The following is a 15,764-nucleotide window of genomic DNA, read 5'->3' on the forward strand; positions in this document are numbered from 1 at the left end:
CTAATCAGTTTAAACCCTCCTCCACAGCTCCAGCAAACCTGCCCACAAGGATATTGCTGTCACTTGGCTTCCGGTGTCACTAATCTTTTTTCTGCAGGTCATAACTTCCCCTTTTAGGCTATTAGTTTCAAGAATATTAGACCATCATTGTTTAGAGTTCTCATGGGTTTCATAACTAGGGTAAATCAATAGTGTTAGGCCACCATTAACATGGTTCTTTAGCATTCTGTTTTGAAACACTTGTTGTTGATCTGACGTAACTCAGTCCCAGATTCTTCTCTCCCTCCTCGACTTTGCTTCATTTCTACTTCTGACTGCAAGTTTATTGGATTGCATGGTTGTTCCTCCTTTAGGTGAGGGATAATTATGTGTATCTGTTTTTCTTGCGTCATTTCTGTAGGCAATTGGGATTTCTCGTGTTCATATAGTTTTTGCTTTTAAAGCACGTGCACTGAAGGGAACCAAGGGATCAGAGGTTTCCCATCATTTTATGTGCATAAAGGTGGACCAATGCAATGAAAACATGTTTGCAATGTCGGGCATCAACACCGTCATTCAGTTAGGCACTACGTACAAAAAGTGATCTCTGTGTTTCCTGTTTAAAAATTAATCTCTCAACAACAATCTTGATTTTTTTTTTACAGCAGATGGTCTTGCGTGTTCTTGATGGTGAGACTTCAATTAGAAATCCTTTAATGCTTGTTTGCTAATATTTTCTCCTTTTTCTCTTATTTTCTACGTTTAGACCGTTTCAGTGCTAACTCAAAGGGAAAGGATGGCTAATTCAACACAGGCAAATGCATCTCTCAGCAACCTAACAGACATTGAAAGAGGAAGCGCTTACAAAACAGTTGGAGTAATCTTCATTGTGACTTCAGCATTATCTTTGAGTCTGGTGACCATTATCGGAAACATTCTGGTTATGCTTTCTATTAAAGTAAACAGACAGTTACAAACAATTAACAACTATTTCATTTCCAGCTTAGCCTGTGCTGATTTGATTATTGGTGTGTTCTCTATGAACCTTTACACCACTTACATCGTCATTGGCTACTGGCCCATGGGCCCAGTGATGTGTGATTTATGGCTGGCTCTAGATTATGTTGCTAGTAATGCATCTGTCATGAACCTTCTTATCATCAGCTTTGACCGATACTTCTGTGTGACAAAGCCTCTCAGCTACCCTGTGAAGAGAACCAGCAAGATGGCAGGGATGATGATTGCAGCTGCTTGGCTGCTGTCATTTATCCTGTGGGCTCCTGCCATTCTCTTCTGGCAGTTCATTGTAGGAGGGCGGACAGCTAAAGAGGGTGAGTGCCATGTACAGTTCTTCTCAAATCCAGTTGTCACTTTTGGCACTGCAATAGCAGCTTTCTATCTACCGGTTATTACCATGACTATTTTGTATGTGCAAATATCCCGTGCTAGCAAGAGTCAGATCAAGAAGGATAAGAAAGAGCCCGAGTCAAACAAAGACACCATTTCTCCCAGTCTAGTGCGGGGCAAAATAATGAAACCGAGTAACAACAACGTTTCCAGTGCACCTGATGGGTTGCAGAATGTCAAAGTACAAAATGGCGAGGCAGCTGGGGAAGTAATGACGGATCATTGTGGCCAAGGAGAGGAAAAGGAGATCTCCAATGACTCGACTTCGCTCAGTGTGGTCCCTTCCATCCAGGAGGAGGAAGGAACGATTGATGAGAGCACACAGGTCTCCACTGCACAAAGGCATTTTAGCATCGGCAGCTCCAAGCTCTCCAGCATAAAGGTTGTCACTAAATCCCAAAAGAGTGAGTACTGCGCTACCACAGTTGAAATAGTGTCAGACAACAGCACCAAGAATAGTAAAGACAAAAAGCTCACCGCAGCCCACAAGATTATTAAAATGACAAAGACCCCTGCTAAGAAAAAGAAGGGATCTGTTACCCGGGAGAAGAAGGTGACCAGGACCATCCTGGCTATTCTGCTGGCATTTATCATCACCTGGACCCCATACAATGTCATGGTACTCATTAACACTTTCTGTTCAGTCTGCGTCCCTAACAAAGTATGGACTATTGGATACTGGCTCTGTTACATCAACAGTACTATCAACCCAGCCTGCTATGCACTATGCAACACTACCTTCAAGAAAACCTTCAAACATCTTCTCTTGTATCAATATAAAGACATTGGTGCATCAAGATAAAATCAGCAACAAGCTCATCTCCATGAACATTATATACATGTTAAAGATGACTTTCATAATGTTTATCTATAAATGTATGTAAGTAAATGTTCAAAATGCAAATTTATGGTTCAAGTAGACATTATATGTAATATGGTGAAAGCACACGAGTTATGTCTAATGAATTTCTAACATCTGCTTAAATGAAGAGTGTTCTGATTATTATGATGTTTCGGAGTGAAATCGTAAATGAATCTGCCTAAATTGCAAATACAATGCCTTCCAGTTAATTGGGGCACACTGGGATTTGTACATTTTGGCCCGATTACATGGTTGCCCCAATTAGCCGAACTTTCATGGAAATAGTTAACAAAGTATAAAAAAGACAAATTACCATTTAAATAAGTAACAAATTATGTATTGAAATGAAATACAGAATAAATTAGAACACAACCAAAATCACCACAGTATATAAAACTGTATTAGTTCCTAATTATTACGCTGGAATTCATTAAGTGTACCCTGACGTGTTCTTTTGATTGACTGTAAGTAAACAACTTCATCACAGACACCAAGTGCAGATAGTGGACAGCTTTCAAACAGTACTTTCGCTGATTGGGACCTCCAAATCCTTATTTTAATTCTAACATTCAACATGATTGCTGATACCTTCAAATTGATCATAGTGCCTAACTTGTTGAAGTATTGAAATTGTTTCATTTCACCCCAGCCGTTCTGGCATCCGCAAGTCTGAATGTTTGAAACCGCAGTGAGTAAAACAGTTCCAAACTGTCTTACCGTTTATCATTTGCCTACGATCAATGACAAAAAATCACTGCTTTTTGAACACAAACACACAAGTAATGCTATTTAAAACGGTTCTTTTAATTACGGCATAGTGTATAACGGCCATATAACTTTCATGTCACTGACGCTAGTTAGAAACTGTTTGGCAACAGATTCCTGCCCCAATTAAGAGGCATAGCTTCCCAAATGAACAAAGGAATCCCATTTTTTCCGTTTTTATTTTCATTAAGTATTGTCCTAAAACAGTGGCTGCCCCAATTAACCAATGGACCAATTAATCCCATTTCACTGAATTATAAAAGTCAACATTGACACATTCAAGCGGTAACGTTCATTTTTATCATATTACTCAGTATCAAAAATTGTATCTTGTCCTTTTATTAACTTTGTGTTTCTAATGGATACACACTTCATTACAGTTTAGTTGGTAGTTGTAATTGGTTGCTTCGAAACTTAATCACTTGTCATAAGGGAGCCGTTGTTGGCGGACCCAAATGCAAGACACAGACACTGAACTACTAGGAACAGGGCTAGTTGTGTCAAGAAAGCAAGGGAAGACAGGAATAAATGACCCTTGACATTGACACAGGCCCTGAACGAGAATAGGATTCTGGGCCTGGGCTAGGACTTGGAGGAGAGACAAGGGACCCGGACGTGGATCTAGGAACTTGGAGCCTCAGCTAGGGCTCCGAGCCAGAGACTGGACAAGGACCCGAAACCTGGGTCTTGACTTGGGCTCGGACCCCAGTCTAGGCGAGGACAAGACGTGGCTACAGGACTGGACGTGAGACTCCAGGACAGGACGAGGGAACTCCAGAACTATGGTTTCAGTCGAAGCAAGCAGCTGAAGAAGGGAGTGGAAGAAATCGAGTAGAAAAAGCAGTTTTTTTTTTAAACACTGCTCAGGGAGAAGGGTCTGCATTGCGCGGGCGCGTGACGTAGCGCGCCAAGGTTTAAAAGCAGACCACCTATACAGCGGCCATCGTCGGAGTGGACTGAGTCAGAGTGGGATGGCTTTGGCTCAACAGGCTTCGGCGAGAACGGGCAGAGGCCAGGGTAGGCTCCGATTAGTTTTTTTGTTCAGATTGTCTAGCGTAGAGAGAATGCCAGGCAGGATGTTGGAATGCTCCTCTTGCAGGATGTGGGAAGTCAGGGAGCCCTCCGGTGTCCCTGACAACCACACCTGCCAGAAGTTCATCCAGCTGCAGATCCTAACAAACCGCGTTAGGGAACTGGAGCAGGAGCTGGAGGACCTGCGGATCATTCGGAAGAATGAGGAGATTATAGATAGCAGCTACAGGGAGGTAGTTACGTCAAAGGAGCAGAGGACAGGAAATTTGGTCACTGTCAGGCAAGGGAAGAGGAAAGGGCAGGCAGAGCAGGGTTCCCCTGTGGCCATTCACCTCAACAACAAGTATAATGCACTGGATACTGTTGGGGGGGATGACTTACCTAGGACTAGCTGCAGTAGCCGGATCTCTGGCACTGAGTCTGGCTCTGCAGTGCAGAAGGGAGGGTGGAAAAAGAGCAGAGCGGTAGTGATAGGGGATTCGATAGTTAGAGGTACAGATAGGAGGTTCTGTGGTCGTGACATCGAATCCAGGATGGTTTGTTGCCTCCCAGGTGCCAGGGTCAAGGATGTCTCTGATCGATTGCATGACATTCTGAAGTGGGGGTGAGGTGTTGATCTGCCAGATGTCGTGGTGCACATCGGCACCAATGACATAGCAAGGAAGAGTGGGGAGGTCCTGGAGTGTGAGTATAGAGAGTTTGGTAGGAAGCTGAAAAACAGGAACTCGAGGGTGGTAATCTCAGGATTGCTACCTGTGCCAGGTGCCAGTGAGGGTAGGAATAGGATGGTGTGGAGAATGAACAACTGGCTGAGGAACTGGCGTAGGGGGCAGGGTTTCAGATTTCAAAATCATTGGGACCTCTTCTGGGGCAGGTGGGACCTGTGCAAGAGAGACGGGTTACACTTGAACTACAGGGGGACCAATATCATTTCAGGGAGGTTTGTTAGTGCTATTGGGGAGGCTTTAAACTAGATTTTCAGGGGGTTGGGAACCAGAGTGCCAGAGCTGACAGTGTGGCTGGGGTGAAAGCAAATGATGTTAACAGTTCAAGCAAATCCGCTAATAGAAAGGTTGTGAGTGGTGGTAAAAATCTTCTGAGGTGTATATATTTCAATGCTAGGAGTATTGCGGGGAAGGCGGACGAGTTGAGGATGTGGATTGACACGTGGAATTATGACGTTATAGAAATTAGTGAAACTTGGCTACAGGAGGGGCAGAACTGGCAGCTTAATATTCCAGGGTTCCGATGTTTCAGATGTGATCGAGGCAGATGAATGAAATGTGGGGCAGTAGCATTGCTTGTTAGGGAAAATATTACAGCAGTGCTCAGGCAGGACAGATTAGAGGGCTTGTCTACTGAGTACTTATGGTTGGAGCTGAGAAACAGGAAAGGTATCGCCACATTAGTGGGATTGTATTACAGACCACCCAATAGTCAACGAGAATTGGAAGAGCAATTCTGCAGAGAGATAGCAGGCAACTGCAGGAAACATAAATTTGTGGTGGTAGGGGATTTTAGTTTTCGATAGATTGATTGGGACTCCCATACTGTTAGGGGTCTAGATGGTTTAGAGTTTGTAAAATGTGTTCAGGAAAGTTTTCTAAATCAATATATAGAGGGACCAAATAGAGGGAATGCAATATTGGATCTCCTGTTAGGAAACGAGTTAGGACAAGTGACGGAAGTGCGTGTAGGGGAGCACTTTGGTTCCAGTGATCATAGCACCATTAGTTTCAATTTGATCATGGACAAGGATAGATCTGGTCCTAGGGTTGATGTTCTTAACTGGAAGAAGGCCAAATTTGAAGAAATCAGAAAGGATTTAAAAAAGCGTGGATTGGGACAGGTCGTTCTCTGGCAAGGATGTGATCGGTAAGTGGGAAGCCTTCAAAGGAGAAATTTTGAGAGTTCAGAATTTGTATGTTCCTGTCAGGATTAAAGGCAAAGTGAATAGGAATAAGGAACCTTGGTTCTCAAGGAATATTGCAACTCTGATAAAGAAGAAGAAGGAGTTGTATGACATGTATAGGAAGCAGGGAATAAATAAGGTGCTTGAGGAGTATAAGAAATGCAAGAAAAGTCTTAAGAAAGAAATCAGGAGGGCTAAAGGAGGACATGAGGTTAACTTGGCAGTCAAAGTGAAGGATAATCCAAAGAGCTTGTACAGGTATATTAAGAGCAAAAGGATTGTAAGGTATAAAATTGGTCCTCTTGAAGATCAGAGTGGTCGGCTATGTGCGGAACCAAAGGAAATGGGGGAGAACTTAAATAGGTTTTTTGCGTCTGCATTTACTAAGGAAAGTGGTATGAAGTCTATAGAATTAAGGGAAACAAGTAGTGAGATCATGGAAACTGTACAGATCGAAAAGGAGGAGGTCCTTGCTGTCTTGAGGAAAATTAAAGTGGATAAATCCCCGGGACCTGACAGGGTGTTCCTCGGACCTTGAAGGAGACTAGTGTTGAAATTTCAGGGGCTCTGGCAGAAATATTTAAGATGTCGCTGTCTACAGGTGAGGTGCCGGAGGATTGGAGAGTGGCTCATGTTGTTCCGTTGTTTAAGAAAGAATCGAAAAGTAATCCGGGAAATTATAGGCCAGTAAGTTTAACGTCGGTAGTAGGTAAGTTATTGGAGGGAGTACTAAGAGACAGAATCTACAAGCATTTGGATAGACAGGGACTTATGAGGAAGAGTCAACATGGATTTGTGCGTGGTAGGTCATGTTTGACCAATCTATTGGAGTTTTACGAGGAGGTTACCAGGAAAGTGGATGAAGGGAAAGCAGTGGATATTGTCTACATGGACTTCACTAAGGCCTTTGACAAGGTCCCGCATGGGAGGTTAGTTAGGAAAATTCAGTCTCTAGGTATACATGGAGAGGTGGTAAATTGGATTAGACATTGGCTCAATGGAAGAAGCCAAAGAGTGGTGGTAGAGAATTGCTTCTCTGAGTGGGGGCCTGTGACTAGTGGTGTGCCACAGAGATCAGTGCTGGGTCCATTGTTATTTGTCATCTATATCAATGATCTGGATGATAATGTGGTAAATAGGATCAGCAAATTTGCTGATGATACAAAGATTGGAGGTGTAGTAGACAGTGAGGAAGGTTTTCAGAGCCTGCAGAGGGACTTGGACCAGCTGGAAAAATGGGCTGAAAAATGGAAGATAGAGTTTAATACAGACAAGTGTGAGGTATTGCACGTTGGAAGGACAAACCAAGGTAAAACATACAGGGTTAATGGTAAGGCACTGAGGAGTGCAGTGGAACAGAGGCATCTGGGAATACAGATACAAAGTTCCCTAAAAGTAGCGTCACAGGTAGATAGGGTCGTAAAGACAGCTTTTGGTACATTGGCCTTTATTAATCAAAGTATTGAGTATAAGAGCTGGAATGTTATGATGAGGTTGTATAAGGCATTGGTGAGGCCGAATCTGGAGTTCTGTGTTCAGTTTTGGTCACTAAATTACAGGAAGGACATAAATAAGGTAGAAAGAGTGCAGAGAAGGTTTACAAGGATGTTGCCAGGACTTGAGAAACTCAGTTACAGAGAAAAGTTGAATACATTAGGACTTTATTCCCTGGAGCGTAGAAGAATGAGGGGAGATTTGATAGAGGTATGTAAAATTATGATGGGTGTAGATAGAGTGAATGCAAGCAGGCTTTTTCCACTGAGGCAAGGGGAGAAAAAAACCAGAGGACATGGGTTAAGGGTGAGGGGGGAAAAGTTTAAAGGGAACATTAGGGGGGGCTTCTTCACACAGAGAGTGGTGGGAGTATGGAATGAGCTGCCAGACGAGGTGGTAAATGCGGGTACTATTTTTAACATTTAAGAATAAATTGGACAGATACATGGATGGGAGGTGTATGGAGGAATATGGTCCGTGTGCAGGTCAGTGGGACTAGGCAGAAAATGGTTCGGCACAGCCAAGGAGGGCCAAAATGCCTGTTTCTTTGCTGTAGTTTCTCTGGTTTCTATGGCTTCTAACCGGGCTGGGTGAGGTACTCCTGGGCTGGGCGGGGCACAGGGACAGGACGAGACACCTGGACTGGACGAGCACACGAAGCGGCCGCACTGGGAGCACTGGACGCAGTAAATCTCATCAGTTGACTCTCAGATGAAGTGTCGCCTCACGTGGAAGGACTGTCTGGGGCCCTGAATGGTGGTGAGGGAGGAAGTGAAAGGGAAGGTGGAACACTTGTTCCGCTTACAAGGATAAACGCCGGGAAAGAGTTCGGTGGGAAGGGATGTGGGTGGGCGGGAACGAATGGAAAAGGGTGTCGCGTAAGGATCGATCCCTGTGGAAAGCAGAGAGAGTGGGGGTGCGGTGGGGAGGGTAAGGTGTACTTGGTGGTGGGGTGCTCCCGATGCAGCCTTCTATATATTGGTGAGACCCGACGCAGACTGGGAGGTCGTTTTGCTGGACACCTACGTTCTGTCCGCCAGAGAAAGCAGGATCTCCCAGTGGCCATATATTTTAATTCCACGTCCCATTCTCATTCTGATATGTCTGTCACAGCCTCCTCTACTGTCAAGATGAGGCTACACTCAGGTTGGAGGAACAACGCCTTAAATTTCGTCTGGGTAGCCTCCAACCTGATGGCATGAACATTGACTTCTCCAACTTCCATTAATGCCCCACCTCCCCTTCTTACCCCATCCGTTATTTATTTATTTATTTATTTATTTATTTATTCATTCATTCATTCATTTATTCTATTTCCCAGCTTTTTTTTTTCCTTTCTCTCTCTCTCTGTCTGTCCCTCTCACAATAACTGCTTGCCTGCTCTCCATCTTCCTCCGGGGCTCCCCTCCCGCTTTCTTTCTCCCTGGGCCTCCTGTCCCATGATCTTCTCCCTTCTCTAGTCTGGTATCCCTTTTCCCAGCTCTTAGCTTTATCCCCTCCCCCTCCTGTCTTCTCCTATCATTTCGGATCTTCCCCTCCCTCTCCCTCCTTCAAATCTTTCACTATCTTTTCTTTCAGCTATTCCCGACGAAGGATGTCGGCCCGAAACGTCGACTGTGCTGCTTTCTGTAGATGCTGCCTTGCCTGTTGCTTGAATTTCCAGCATCTGCAGATTTCCTCGTGTTTGCATCAGACATCCTCTGTGCACCACTGTCGCATTAACCATTGTCTCATTGATCACTGCCTGCCAACCAGGTTCATAACTAGCATTCATACACTCAGTAACACAGTTGAACATGTAGTAAGTCTTGTATCTATTGTTCATAGGTTGTACACAGTTCAACAATAACAGACACAATATTCAAATAGTCTTGTATAAATCAGAATAATTCATTCTATCTCATTCCATCCGGGACATTAGACAGGGAGCAGTGGTTAGAATGGCTGAGATATTCTATCACATGTCCTCAAACAGAGAAGTGCTGCTTCATGCTAGTGGGACAAACCTATTGGGTCAATGGTCAACCCACGGCTGAATGGCTAACCCTTCTCAAATTCTACTTTTCCCTTAATCCACAATTTCTCCTGCTTTACAAAATGCATGTGACAGGAAAATGCATATTTTACATTCGCCCGTGCCCCTCAACACTTTGCAACATCCGTGGGATCCATTTCAGCTGGACAAGAATAACACTTTCGTAAAGTGGTGATGGAACGGAATTTAACTGATGGCACAAATTCACTCAGTCTGTAACCAAACCAAGTGCATTATTTAGAGATGGGCTCTGCCGTGTATCTAGCATGTGGAGTGACCCTGGGCATGCACCTTGGGCAGGGTATGTACGAATAATTCAGTAGAATACAGACAGGTTCTAGAAAAGAGGGGTTAAGTAAGGACTTTCGTAGATAAGAAGGATAAAAAAGGTGAAATTCTTGATTCCAGAAAACCTGTGAGTAATGTCAAAGAGCATGGAGGAATCCACGTCAAACTTGCAAATGTATTGGAGCCCATCCAATGATTCGCAGAAGCGCTGAGAACTTCATTTTGGGTTGAAGACCCAGTGCCTTGCAGCTGATATCTCAGATCCTGACGCAGCACAGGCGGACTCCAACCAGGTGTATGTGTGTCGATGTGGAAGCTCAGATTTTCACTGTCTAAACTCAGGATGTGGCCAGCATACTGGGAATACTAATGTTCAAAAGAGATGACAGAATGTTGTAACAATACAATATTCTCACCTCGTTCACAGGGCTGGGGTAGCTGGGCTGTCGTGCGGAGGGAGCAGCGGTGACGTTGTGAAGTAAAGACTGCATTCATTATCCCACCATTATCATTCTGCCAGTTATCTTGTCATTATGAGAAAGGATATCCAAGCCTCACAGGATAAGCAGAAGCCCTTCTCATCAGAAATGATGCTAATCCTGCTGGGAGGATACAGTGTAAGGACAGCCTTCCAGAACCATAATTGCACACCAAAGCCATTTGCAGTCTCCTTCACTAAAGTTCCTCGACCAGGCTACATTCAGCCCAGCCAGCCCTACCGCTGATTTTGCTCTGCATGAATCTCCTCCCAACTTGCTTCAATAATTCCATCGAAGGTTCAAAGGTCCAATTTAATGTCAGAGAAATACGTACAATATACATCCTGAAACGTTTTGTGTTCGCAAACATCCACCCAACCAAAGTGCCCCAAAGAATGAACGACAGGTAAACATAAGAACGCCCAAGTCCCCACCCCCAGCTCCCCCCTGCCGTGCAAAAGCGGTTGCAAGAAATAATCTCCCCTCCCGCCACCGACAAAAAAGTAAGAATCGGCACCGCCACCAAGCAGACAAGTGTGAGCAACGCAATTGCAAAGACACAGACTTGAAATGACCGCAAACACTTCGAGTTTCACCTGGTCTTCGACATACCACAGGTTCTCTTTTTCCTTAATATGGGAAAAGGAGGTGTCTCGATCAGCAGACAAATGTATTTCCTTCTTCACAAACTCTATTCAGTCTCCACTTAAGTGTTTCTGTATTATTTACTTAAGACACCTCCTGTCATGGCAATTTTGATTTCTACCTTCTTACCAATCTTTGGATAAGTAAGTGAGATTTTTTGGAGACTAACTTGTGTTGTTGGCCTTTGTCTCCCCCAGCTGACCAATGGAGCATTCTGTCGCCATCCACTTAGGTAAAGGCACTAAGGGTGAAAAAATGTTCTTATTCCACTTGCCAAGATTGGATTGATAAAAGCGGTTTGGAATATTTATTTTGTTGTTTTGTATTTCGTGTTGCAGCTAAATACATTTTTGAAGAACAGTGAATTAGGATCTGCTTTACTGCTGCAGTTGGATGAATTGGTACTGTAACTGGGCGAGCATTCAACCTGGCCAAGCATGCCGCTACTTTTTCTCTTTCATCTTGTTCCCTTTCTGCTTCTGAAACCAACCCCCCCCCCCCCCACCCCCGCCAAACACACACACACACACTTTTTCTGAGTGTCTAGCTGCTTCACACGGAGCTGGTTAACAAAAAGCAGAGCCCCTGCAAAGGGAAGCCTGTGCGGCACACTGCGGAATTAGAGCCATAGAACCATCAAAATACAGCACAGAAACAGACCCTTCAGCCCATCTAGAGGGGCCGAAAACTTTAAACTGCCTACTCCCATCGAATGCACCAGGACCATAGCCCTCCATGCTCCTACCATCCATGTACCTGTCCAAACTTCTCTTAAATACTCAAATTGAGCTTGCATGTACCTCATGTGCTGGCAGCTCGTTCCCCACTCTCACAGCCCTCAGAGTGAAAAAGTTTCCCTTCATGATCCCCTTAAACTTCCCCCTTTTTTCTTCTGCTGTGTATTGCAGAGCTCCTCCTGGGTGGTGGAAGCTGTAGATTCTTTGTTGCAGCTGAACATTTCTTTGCTCTTTTACAATTTTGTTTGGTAACCACGTGGCATTTGTGTGTGCAGGAATCCCTGTATTGCAGACCATGTTGTAGGCATTAACCCTTGAACTCCCATAACTGCGTTTTGGATAGTTGTGGTGGTTCAGCTGCAGGCTGCAGCAGACCATTACAGAACACAAGCATCTTCGACAGCTCCAGGCACCAGCATTGATTTGTGTCAATTCACTGATCGGTCACGCACTGTCTTGCCACCAAGAGGGTGTTTATTCCTTTTGCTCAAGTTGCACCAAGATCGGGGGTCCCCAGCCTTTTATATGCCAGAGACTGATACTATTAAGCAAGGGGTTTGTGGTTGCCAGGTAGATATCCAGAGCTTTAATGTGGCATCTGCAGAGTTGTGGTCTGATCACCCTGCACAGTGAAGAAGCTTGCACAAAGCTATTCACGAATTCCTTTCTTGCTTCTCTGGCATTGGAGACTCTCACTTAGGAAAGTGACAGCCAGTACATTGCCTCTCCAGGTTTGAGCTTCTAATTATGGCTGGAGAAGGTGACAATTTTGAGTGAGAGAGTCTTTACTGAACCACCAACGCCTGGTAGATTGTTCTCTCACTGAGTTTCAGAGAAATGCTCCTGAAGATTTTGTGTATGAGAGCCCTTCTTCCAAGAGAATTCCCTCAGTGTCCCCCGCAACTTCCTGTCTCATCAAACAGCTTGTCCTTCTGTCTATGCTCTCTGTTCATTCTGCATACAAGAAGAATACCTGTTTGTCCACGCCCCCGTCCCCCATATCTGGGAGAAACTGGTGCCTGCAGAAACCTTGAAGTCAAACCAAAAGCTTAGTGGCTTGGCACATCATTCCCTGTACACTGCCCAAGTGTAAATATTAGAAACAACCGAAACTTTGTGGATTTCCAGTTCACCAATCAGAAATAAATCAAATCTCTCAGCGTAGTGTCAACTAACCTGAGTTTTTCAAAAAAATGTATGAGTATTTCAAGTTAGCCTGCTGTGCTAAAAGGGGTAGTGTTACCACTGCAAGTTGTTTGGGATAAATAGGAATGCATCACAACACTGTATAGACACGTATCACAATGATGAAAGAATTGAAACTTTGTATCGGTAGAACTGTCTAAAGGAATGAAAGATTTTATGATTACCATTGCACATAAGGATATTTTGAAATAGCTGTACAGTTTTGAAAAGGAAGGTCGGTCCTGAGGAGTCTCAAAACTGTTGATTGATTTCTGCTTGCTGTGAATAGGATGTCTCAGGGGTTTGTTTGTTTCTTGAATTCCTAGACTTGGGCTAGTGCACAGGGATTGGTGTACCTGTGCTTTGTCTTGTATTTATGCAGAAACCAGTTTATCCCAGATATGACAGGGATTTGGAGCCATTCTTCTCTTGTGATGAAGAATGAGGTGAGGGCTTGGAGAAAGAGGGCAAGCAACTCAAAGAGAGAGAGGAAGGAATGAATACTAAGGAGTTTTGATAACTGCATGGAATATTCAGAAGCAATTCATCCACCTAAACATCAATAAGAAACAATGTATCAGATGTCTGTGCATCAGGAAGGATTTTCTCTCTAAAACCTGCCACCTGTTCCAAACATGGATAAACTAGCTATTGTTTTCAGTTGGCAATGAAGGGACTGTAGGTTTGTCACGCTGCAACTGGCATGGAACTTTAATTCCCACATACACTGGAGCTCATTTTACCAAACCCCAGGAAGAGATGCCGCATGCAACATAAAAGAAAACAGTTGTTTTTTTTTTTAATAAGTGGATTCCAAAAAATAAATACCTTAAAGACTACGCACTTAATTTGTCTCCTTCAATAATATTAAGAAAGAAAAATCTGTTTTGTTTCCAGTAACTTGACTATATCCTTACTCAATATCCAGCTGAGATTTATGATCTAATAGAGAATACCACTGTAATTTGCTGATTATGTCTTGTTTTAAAATATCAAAGACAAAATATCTTTTGAACTATTATGGTTTTTAGAAATTCTCCAGCTTGATTACCTCTGATTTTGAACGCTGGAAGCTATGCTGAATTATAGCTTACAAACTTCTCAGTACAAATGATCAGCACGCTCTTAATACACGTAATTATTGATTCCTCTATGATTACTGCCTTGCTGTTAGACAAGGTCATTTGCAGAATGCTTATTTTATTCAAATATGTGTCAAAGTGGAAATGTCTTTCCTTCGGGTCAGTGCCAGTGAATCATTAACAATACCTTACTATTAAAATTTCATGGGACAATGGGGCTAAAGTAAGGTGCCTGTTGCATCTTACATTCCTCATCATTGCCTTCCTTTAGTTTCTCTTCATTGAATGAAATGAATGTAAAACTGACATGTAGCACCCTCATCTTTTTGGTAACACTATCATGCTCTCTGGTGTCTCTCTGATTTATATTAACGTCATTTGACATCTGTATTCGTTAATACCCTCAATATGCATGCACAGAAACTGTATTAACTTCTCATTTCATTGCAGTACCTTTGTTTCAAATGGTTGCCCTACATTGTGAATCCATGAATGAGACAAAGTCTTCAGGATGGATTTTGGGCACTGTGGTATGAAAATTACACAATGTTCTGGTTAAGAGATGCAGATGCATTGCAGCGATGCAGCCCTTGACTAGTGATGGTACAGTGGCTTAGTGATGGATCTATCAGGCAAACCTGTCTGGAAAAATAAAAAGAATGGAGAAGATTGGGGGCGAAGAAAAGTGGATCCAACACGACCAAAGGGCTGAATTCCGTTTGGTGGCCGAGACTTGATGAAAACATCGAGCACATAGTTGGTGCACGCGACCCCTGCCAGCAGTCTCGAACTGTAAAACCTCCCGTCCCATGGCACTGGCCGACCTAAACTTGGAGACGTTTAACGTTGACTCGCCAGTCCTTTGGGCGGACACGAATCATTGGCAGTAGTCGATGCGCATTTTAAATGGATTGAGGTCAAAACGGTGAAGACTTCGACGATAAACACTTCACGCATTTTTTACGCATGGAATCCCTGATACTGTAGTCTGTGATAAATGTCCCGCGTTTACAAGTAAGGAATTCCAAGTACTTGCAGAAGATAATGTAGTTCGATCGCAGCATACGTCCCTTTATCGCCCATCTTTAAACAGTATGGCTGAATGAGCTGCTCAGATGTCACGCAGGGGACTCAAAAGTTTCATGAGGAGATGCACCACAGGATCTACTGACTGTTTTTTTTCCGGATGCCAGATAACTTCACTAACCACTGCAGAGGTATTTCTGGGCCGCAGGTTGCATTCCTGATTAGATTTATCGCGCCAGATCCGGACGAACGAGTAAGAGAGAAAAAGACATTGAAAGTGCGTTACGACTGAATTAGGCAACATCGGAACATTGAGGTGGGAGATCCGGTTTATGTTCGCCGGAACCCTGAGAGCCGAAGGTGGATGAAAGGAGAAGTTGTGGTGAAGGAGGACCAGCAAGTTTCTTCAACGCTTGAGGATGGTTATTTGAGAACTTGAGTGTATGCCGCCGACATCCAGACTACCTCAACAGATGGCCGAGTGAATCAACCGTTCCACAACGGGCTAGTGAACAAGCCGGGTTAGCCCCGCAACTTGTCGAGAAGAATCCCCAGTTGCAAACACTGAACCCGGATCATCACTCGAGCCTGGGGTTTCTGGATTCCGCCTATCAGTACGGACCAGAAAACAGGAGGAATATCATCAAGTTGGCTTCGCCTAAAAGCATATAGGGTGGAGAGATGTCCGATCCACAGGGCGACTCTTTATCGGTGTGTCATGTGACATCACGGGATTGGGATATTATTCCGTTAGGTTTGGTCTACTAATCCTGTCCGTGTGATCGGGTTCATTATATCCGGGTGACTACGAGTACGCCAAGCCTATTCGGCTGCTT

General features: G+C 43.9%; 1 protein-coding gene across 1 annotated transcript; it reads left to right on the plus strand.

Annotated features, from left to right (window-relative positions):
• Window positions 1-775: 775 nt before the first annotated feature.
• On the plus strand, window positions 776-2,207 carry LOC140207660 (muscarinic acetylcholine receptor M2-like). Its single transcript, XM_072276214.1, has one exon. It carries the CDS (start codon window positions 776-778, stop codon window positions 2,186-2,188), a length of 1,413 nt encoding a protein of 470 aa, XP_072132315.1. The 3' UTR covers window positions 2,189-2,207.
• Window positions 2,208-15,764: the final 13,557 nt, after the last annotated feature.

Source organism: Mobula birostris, chromosome 13 (assembly GCF_030028105.1).
Source record: "Mobula birostris isolate sMobBir1 chromosome 13, sMobBir1.hap1, whole genome shotgun sequence".
Classification (NCBI taxonomy): Eukaryota; Metazoa; Chordata; class Chondrichthyes; order Myliobatiformes; family Myliobatidae; genus Mobula; species Mobula birostris.